Below are 8,360 nucleotides of genomic sequence, written 5' to 3'. Positions count from 1 at the left end.
GTAAACACCCTTGCTCCGAAAGAACAATACGCCAGTAGCTGCCCTGATTATTGCTTTATAGTTCTCACTTTCGGAGAGGATGGTAAGTGGCCCCCGGTAGCTGGGGTCAGAAGAGCAGGCCCAGCCCCAGGTGGTGGCGAGTAGGTGCCACCTGGGGGCTCTGCAGACTCGGGAGACGGGAGCGCGACGGAGCAGCGGCAGCGCTCCGCTGGTGTCGGGGACAGCCGTGCCTTGCCTTAGGCCGGCACGCTGGCCTGTGGGGTGGCTTTAGACACGGAATAAACTTGCCGGCAGGACAGGCTGACAGGGCGGTTTTGGGAGAAGGAGACGGAGCACAAAAGAGTGAATTGTCTCTAGCGGTGGCAGGACCTAAATGAGGGCGCAGGCTCTTCGCACGCTGCTTCTCATTCCTGCACAGAAGCCCTTGGGCTGCTTCACCTTTAGCATCACCTGTGTTGTTCAGAGAGCCGCAGTGTTAATTTGAATGTGTGTTCTTGTAGTAACAGCCATGTTCTTGTGCTTTGACACGTTGGTTTTAATGGTATGTATTTAAGAGGAAGCTGCTAATGAGTGCTTAAAATTTATGTAATTTATATGCCATTTCATTGTGAGCAGTAGGACTGTGTATTGACATATATATTAAAAGTATTCAGGGGTATTTTAGGGTATGTGAATTCAGGATGAGTGCAATAATGTGTTTTGGGGCACGTGCATTGCCGGCAGTGCTGCATGTCGAGGTTTGCTGTCGGTTTGGCTGAGTTGGGGAGCGGTGAGGAGGGGTCTGTTCCCGTGGGGTGCGTGTTTCCCTGAGCGGCCCGAGGGGATCCGCTTCTCCCCATCGGCCGGGGCGTCCCGGTGGCGCGGCCGGGGCCGAGGCTGGTGCCGGGGCGGCTCCCGGGGGTGCCACTGGATCCCCGCCCGCCTCGGCCGGGAGCGGCGCGGCGCCACAAGGGTTAAGGCGGCGGCGCTCGGCGCGGAGGGATACGGAGCCGCAGCCGTGAACGTGGTGCTGAGGCTCTGTAAGCAAAAAAATGTCCGCCTGAGGGAACCCACAAGTTCCTTCCAGCGGGGGGGGAGCGCTCGGCTCGTCGCCTCCCACCCAGCCCGCGGCCCGCGCGCCGCCGCCGGCCCGGCCCTGGTCACCGGAGCGTACAGGGACAGCGGGTGAGTGCGGGCGGCCGCGAGAAGTTGGGAGAGAGCGGCGGGGGGAGGGAAGCGGCGGCCGGGCGCTCGCAGGGGCAGAGGCGGCGGCGAGGGGACGGGGCCGCGGGCGCGCGGGCCGGAGTGGGGCTGGGGCTGCCCGGGGTGGCGGCGGGGAGACCGCGGGGGAGGCGGAGGCTCCGCCGGGGAACCCGAGGGACGGCAGCCGGGGCCGGCCGCGCGGGTGGCGGGGCGGGCGTGCGAGGGTCTCCGGGCCGCGAACCGCGAGCAGGAGCGAGTCCCCGCGGGCGGCGCTCGGCGGCTGCCCGCGCTCATAAAGGAGCGGGCGGCTCCGAAACTTGCCGGGGCGCGGGGCCGCGGCGGCTCCCCCGCGGCGCCCGCCGGCACAAGGGAAGGCGCGGGCCCCTCCCGTCCCCGCCGCCGCACGCGCATTCCAGCCCCCCCCGCCCGCTGGCGGCGCGCGCGCCCGGTCCCGCGTGTGCGCGTGCGGCGCGCGGGGGCGGCTCCCGGCCCGCCGCGGTCCCGAGCGCGGAGCGGCGGCCGCGGCCCCGGTGGGTGGGTCGGGAGAGGGGGGGAGGGGGAGCCGGCACCGGCGGCGGGCGGTAATGCCGGGGCAGGGATGGCTCTGCTGAGGCTCGTCCGGCCCCGCTCGTCAGCCCCATTGTTGCGGGGACAGTGAGTCACTTAATCTCTCGCTAATTCTCCGGACCTCGCCGGGCCGCGGCTGTTTATTTGCTTTCGCTTGCCTGGGGGGGACTTAATTCCTGGCGGCGGCCCTTCTGCGGCGTGACCGTGCTCGAGGTTGGGGGAGAAGTGGAATGAGGGAGAAGAGGCAGCCTGAGGAAACTTGAAGAGAGTTGGTTAGTTGGGGGAGCTGCTGCTGCCGATTCCCGCAGCCCGCCCGGCCGAGCGAGGCTCCCCCGGGAGCTCCACCCCGCCCCAGGGGTGCCGGCAGCAGAGGCCCCGCTCCGCGCCGGGAAGCGCTGCATGTACCTCTCTCCCTGTGCCCTAGAAAGGTGAGCGGAGCAGCGGAGGAAGATGAACTCCCAGCAGCAGAGGATGGCCGCTATAGGAACTGACAAGGAATTGAGCGACTTGCTGGACTTCAGTGCGGTAGGATATTCTCCGAGGTCTTCTCATGACTTCGTGGTCATGCGAACTGAGGAGCAGGGGCAGCAGCGTGCAGGGCTTGGTTGGGTCTGCCTCAGCCAAGTTGGACACCTGAACTTTGATGTAATGTCTAGACTTCCAGATTTAATACTGTAATACCAGCTGGGTCAATTGGTTTAACTGGTTAAAATCAGGCTGACCCACTGATGGCATAATCTAATAATTAACGTTGGTTAAGCTGGCATGTGGCACTGGTACCTTGGCTCTTGCCTTTTTTCTCCCCCCTTTTTTATTTTTTTCTTTTTTCTTTTTCCTTTTTTTCTTATTTAAACAAAAGAAAAAATATTGCCCACAAATAAAGGAAGTTATTCACTGATGGTCTTGACTAAGAAAATTGTAGGTATTTTCTATGTGATACTTTTGACATACCAAAAAGGCTATTGATTTATAAATATAAAACTCCTGCCTCTTAAATTCTGTTTTCATGCAGTGACTTTATACTTGCAGATCAGTAAGAAGTATAATTTGAGTAAAAAAATGTAAGTCATATAACCATTTGAAATGGTTACAGTAGTAGTAGGTGTCCTTTTAACTTTAAGTTGAGCTCATGTAGAAATGAGGTTTTGGTCCTATTAATAAATTGCAATTCAACTTGTTGGTTTTGTGTGTCTAAACACACATCTTGTATTCTGTTTGTTTTCAAGCAGAAAATAGAAGAAAAAAATTTGTTTCCTATTGACCTTTTTTCTGTTTACATTAATAATTCAGCACGACTTTCAAAACCAACTAAAACATGGTTTTTTTTTTTTCTTGTTTTGCAGATGTTTTCCCCACCTGTAAATAGTGGAAAAACCAGACCAACTACGCTAGGAAGCAGCCAGTTCAGTGGATCAGGTAGGATGCATCTGAGATACATCATGTTCATCTCACTGGGTCTTGATGTTTCAGTGTAGTCTTCATGTTCTCAGAGTATTGTAATCTTTCATTTGTACATGTTCTCATACGATATTCAGATCAGTTAGGGATGTGCTGTTTTGATCTTTATAGCACATTTTGCTAACTTTAATCTAGGTTTTTGTCTCTGTGTCTTAGACTATTAATCACAGTACAGTGAGGTGTTGAGTGTCTCTAGCCATACCTACATGGAAGTTGTATGTTTGTTTTATTAGAAATGAATGACTGTGTTGTTTTTGTTTGAGAAAATCAAATCTAACTGTTCAATTGAAGAACTTCCTAGCCTTCTTCTATGAAGGGAGAAAACCTCTGTAAAATGCCAAATAGTTAGATACTCCTGACTTAAGGTGTTATTTTTCAATGCAGTACTTAAGGGAAATGTGAGTTTAATACCGTTTTCTAGTACTGTGTAGCTCTCAAATATTTGACAATTAGAATTTTCTTGTGTTGAAGTTTTATCCACGTATCTGGAAAACAAGTAACTGTATTTACATGTTGCATGTGTTTTGTGGCTTCAATGTATTATCACAGGGCCAACTAATAGCTGTGTCAGAGACCTTTAAGCTAAGGCTTACAGGAAATAAGTGAAATTTTTAACAGATACTTTGTGTGAATCACTAAAGGGAATATTTATTACTTATTACAAAAGAAAAACCAAAGTAAGTTTTTGATGAAATTTATGTAGGTTCATCGTGTTTGAATACAGTGAAATGATACTTTTGCTCTTATGAATACAATAAAGTGATGTTTGTATTTTAGTTAATGAAAATAAATGTTTAGAATGCCAGTAGAGAAGTGAAGTAGTGGCTTGAAGTTTTGCAGTAATATCCTGTTAACCTCTTAGGTTGTCAGGGCTCTTAATTTGAGAGCCCAAATGAAATTGCCTTTCAGTGACATTCGAGGATTTTTGTTTTAAAAACATCTTAAAACTTCTCCATTGAGCAATTTTTCAAACTTTCCAGAGACACATTTATTGAAATTTAATGAAATCATGTAGCAAATGTAATTGTTACACACTTGAAGAAGTCTGTTAGGTTTTCTCCTAAAATAACTGACTGGCTTTCTCTTCCTCTTTGAAAGTACATCAAGTTTAAATTACTGGCAATTACAGCAAATGTGTCTTACGATGTAGCTAATTTTTAGGTTTTAAAAAATAAAAATATTTAAGAGCATTGTTTCTCTGAAGCTTGTTTTGAAAGACATTCAGGCATCTAAAACTTAATTGTGGTGAGCACAACCTGAGCATCTCATCCCACTTTGTCCTTGCTTTTCCTGAATGAGTAGAATCGTCTTCTGTTGAATAATAAAGCTTTCATTTTTACTTTAGATCTTAGAGCACTGCTAAATAATGAGATATAGCTACCTATTTGTAGGTAATGCTTCCTTTTTTTCCCTTGGATGTCTTAGATAAAGAGAGAATGCCAGAATAGTTATTTCTTTAAGAGAAGCAGTGTGACTTCTTGAATTTCTTTACCAATATGGTGTATCCTATAAATACCAATCCTCAGTACAACACTGCAACTGTCAAACAAGCTACAACCTCAGCTGAGATCCCCTTGGAATGATAGTAGTATACATCTGTGGATTTTAATTAAAAACATTTCTAGCTGTAGAGATTTACTGGTTAGTGGGATTATATGCCCTAATTCTGGTAATGTTATGATCTAAGCTTTGACCTAGGGGAATTACTCTGCAGAAGTGAGAAGTAGCAAACTTCTTTATTAGTTGTGTTCTGAGACAGTGTTAAGTGTTGTAGAAAAGCTATGTCAAAGTCAGTGATGAAATACAGGAATTTAATTTCTAAGTATTTTGATTTAATTGTCTTGCTATAATTTCAAGTGTTTGTAACTTTTAGGACAAGCAATACTTGAAAGCTTTTTTTTTTAACTGATTAGAGGTCACTTTTTAAAGAGAAACATGAAAAGAGGAGGTATTCATTCCTTTGCACTATCTAGGACTGAAGATCACACTAGGTGCAGATTCCTGAAAAGTACTTCTTTTTTTTCCTTTGGGTGTTGCTGCCTCTTACATAGATTTTCAGTGGTTTTGATGGAATTAGAGAAGTGTAGCTTGCTTTAATATCTTTCCAATTAAGTTCCAGTTTTATTTTTGTGGTATTTTTAGAAGCATGCTTTATTTTTCTTAGTTGGAGTAATATTGTGTTAATTGTCTTTTATTTTAGAGCCTCCTATTTCTCATTTAAACTTAAAATAAACATCTGTAGAAACCTCCCCTTCCCCTCCAACCTGTCAGTGATTTGAGATTCAGCCTAACGGCCCCCAATAATAGGTGAAGATCAATTGTGTGCCTACATGGCTCTTAAGACTGTGTATTTCTGGAAAATCTAATTTAGAAGGAAGGAATGCCCATGATACTTTTTATTTACCTCCCCCAGGTCCTTAGAGTGAAAGTTAAAATTAGTTGCTGTTAAAGAATGGTTAAGTTTTGTTTGTTTTTCAGGTGTGGCTTTGTGAAGTGTTGGAAATTCTGGGGTGTAAGTTATTAATCCTGATCTAACAAGCTTGATTTGCTATAATTCTACAAGACTTCTATTGATTGTATTTTATAGTAGTTGGGTTGCATGAATAAAACAGCTAGTACAACTGATCTATAATTTGTAAGAAATTGCTGTCTTGGATTAGCAGTTAAACATTGTGTTTTGATTAAAAGATAGCTGGGGCAGGCTTGCTTTCTACAGGTCAATCAGTTATGAATGAAAGCTGCAGATAAAATAAGTGAACTAATCTGATATATCGTAGTATATTATGACAGTAAGTCGTGTAAGCTGCTGATAAAGTCAAATAACTTGGTCAGACTACTGGTGAAAATAAACATATTGGAAAAAGTAACCTGATACATAAGCCAGTGAGTTAAACCACAAAATATTCCCTGTCATACCTGCTATACTTAATTCTTGTTTAAAACAGAACTTGTCATTCTTTTTTCCTCCTAAACCAACTTCTGAGGATGAAGCCATTTCTGTCTTAGAAACTGTAGTGGAAGGTGGCAAAGGCCAGAGATTTGTTCAATTGGGCTTTTAAATCGGGCTTTTTTCAGATTTGAGTTAAAATAAAAAAATTCTGTTGCTATTATGGCTAGCAGTAGTGTTTTGATTTACAGTGACATTTTGCTTGTTTTGCCTTGGCCTGAGCGACAACACATATGCCGATACAAACTTGTGTGATTACTGATTTTGCCCAACATGCTTTATTTATTACACTAATTCCATTAACAACAAGTCACAATGTGCACGTGCCCACCATAGGCAATGGTAGTGCACTTTTCTTGTGGGTTTTAATAGATTTGATCTCAATCTGTTTTTCCTGGAAAACTCAACTTTTTTACATCTCAGGTTTGGTACCCTAAAATAAATTCCTTTAGTTTCTTTGTCATTTGCTTAGAAGAGTAAATCTGAGACACTGTTTTTCTGTGGCCTACCATTTTCAATTTAGTACCTTTTTCAGTGTACTAATAGCATCATTCATTATTTTTGCATGTGACTGCACATGCATCTGTGCTGTATCAGTCAAAGTAGATAATGTGGATGTATAGCAGAGAAGAGGGATAAGAGTTTAAAGTAAGAGGTACAGTTTAAGAGCTAAGTTGTCAAAGTATGGCACCTCTCTTGCCTGTGAGATTCTTCTGAAGTTCATGAGAAATAAACACGCACACTTGGGTGTGAGCAGCTTTGGACACAAATCTTGTGTGTACCCAGGTGTTCCTCATACATGCAAAAACTTCTGAATGTATCTGTGTAGGTATCTGTATTGATTTTGTCCCTCTTATACAAACTCAAGAGACTGACTGTCCTTTCCACTTGACTCTACTAATGTATTGAGTTGGTATGGGGTGCATTGGATTGGGATAGGCCGCTAATTAGTGACCTTATGCAAAGACCATTTAAGTTGATAGCCTACCATTAACCTGAGTGTCCCTAAATTGGGGCCGTGTGTCTTGAGAAAGGACACAATGGCAATCCTTGAACAGGTGTATTAAGTTACTAACAGTGTTTCCCAAAGTTAACAAAACCTGACTTTGTCAATCCTGTGAACTCTTAGTTCCTTTTCAATTTTCCGTCAGCAGTTCATTGTAAAAGAAAGAAAAAAAAACCCAAATAAAAAGAAAGAATTTGGGAGAGTTACCTGGATGAGCAATGGTTTAGATAGTCTCTTCATTGATCTGTGCAATTGCTGAAGAAAAAAGGCACTCTTATTGTGTGCTAAATGCTGGAAATCATTAGATCATGCAACAGTGTAGCTCTTTTATTATTTTTAATTTTTTAGTATCTAGTTTGTCCTCTAGCTTCATTAAAGGTGAACCAACAGATTTGGTAACCTGGTATTTAATCTTTGGTCTGAGGGGTGCTAAATTCTGTCCTCTTCTGAAGAGCCTTAGGAGAGTTGAAGAATCCTTGTGCTTGAAAGCAGAAGGGTGTCCATGGTTTCTTTACATTCTGTTTTTTGTGCGGGAGACCCATGGATTGTTCTTCAAATGGGCCAAATGCAAGGAGATCAAGATTTCAGTCTGGATTCCTTACCTGTTGCATTTAGAAACCTGAAGGATGAAGCAGAGCTAGTAAGTTCATAACACTGCAGCTTGTCTGTTGGCAGCTGCTGTCTCGCTGTTGCTGTCTCATTTCCTCCTTCCATTCCTTGCCTTTGGAAAGATAAATTACCAGGCACTTCATGAAAAATCTTGAAAAGTATAGCATATATTCCTGTGTAATACAGCTCCCATACTCCTATTTAGGAGAGAGAAGGAGAAAAAATGTTGGACAATTAGAGAGAACTGACAATCCAACTTTGAAGCAATGTATCGCTTTAAAGGTGTTTGTTGTCGTATGGATATTGATATTTTGGGGATTGAGGAAAAAGGGAGAGTTACTAAAACAGCTCAGTATTATGAGTCTAGTTTGGCGAGCAGAGAAATAGGTGTTAGTCCATTTTTCATTGCTGTTGGCTTTGATTTTGAAAGATGAACCTCATGACACTTGGTCAGAATGCTGTTTTCCAAATAGAAGATCTGGGAATTTTTAGTAGTGCTGATCCGTCTTCTGTTCAGAGATACATTTGACACCAATAATAAGGGAAGCTGAGTTTTGCTGTGTTGGCATGTAGAAAGCATTCTTTCAAAAA

At 44.1% G+C, this 8,360-nt stretch overlaps 1 protein-coding gene across 9 annotated transcripts in view; it reads left to right on the top strand.

The window, feature by feature from the left end:
• The first annotated feature begins 1,067 nt into the window (after positions 1-1,067).
• Positions 1,068-8,360, top strand: part of TCF12 (transcription factor 12) — a 162,397-nt gene continuing 155,104 nt past the window's right edge. For 3 of the 9 annotated variants that reach the window (XM_033071043.2, XM_033071039.2, XM_033071040.2), the window contains exons 1-3: positions 1,751-2,021; positions 2,174-2,274; positions 3,093-3,165. In XM_033071043.2, the coding sequence (XP_032926934.1) occupies positions 2,200-2,274; positions 3,093-3,165 (148 nt within the window). In that variant the 5' untranslated portion in view covers positions 1,751-2,021; positions 2,174-2,199. Of the gene's footprint in view, positions 1,165-1,697; positions 1,713-1,744; positions 2,022-2,173; positions 2,275-3,092; positions 3,166-8,360 lie in introns of those variants that run through there. The other 6 variants (XM_033071042.2, XM_033071041.2, XM_033071034.2 and 3 more) reach the window with 4 other exon arrangements.

This window comes from Catharus ustulatus, chromosome 12, assembly GCF_009819885.2.
Source record: "Catharus ustulatus isolate bCatUst1 chromosome 12, bCatUst1.pri.v2, whole genome shotgun sequence".
Classification (NCBI taxonomy): Eukaryota; Metazoa; Chordata; class Aves; order Passeriformes; family Turdidae; genus Catharus; species Catharus ustulatus.
This window is presented reverse-complemented; position numbering and strand designations above follow the sequence as displayed.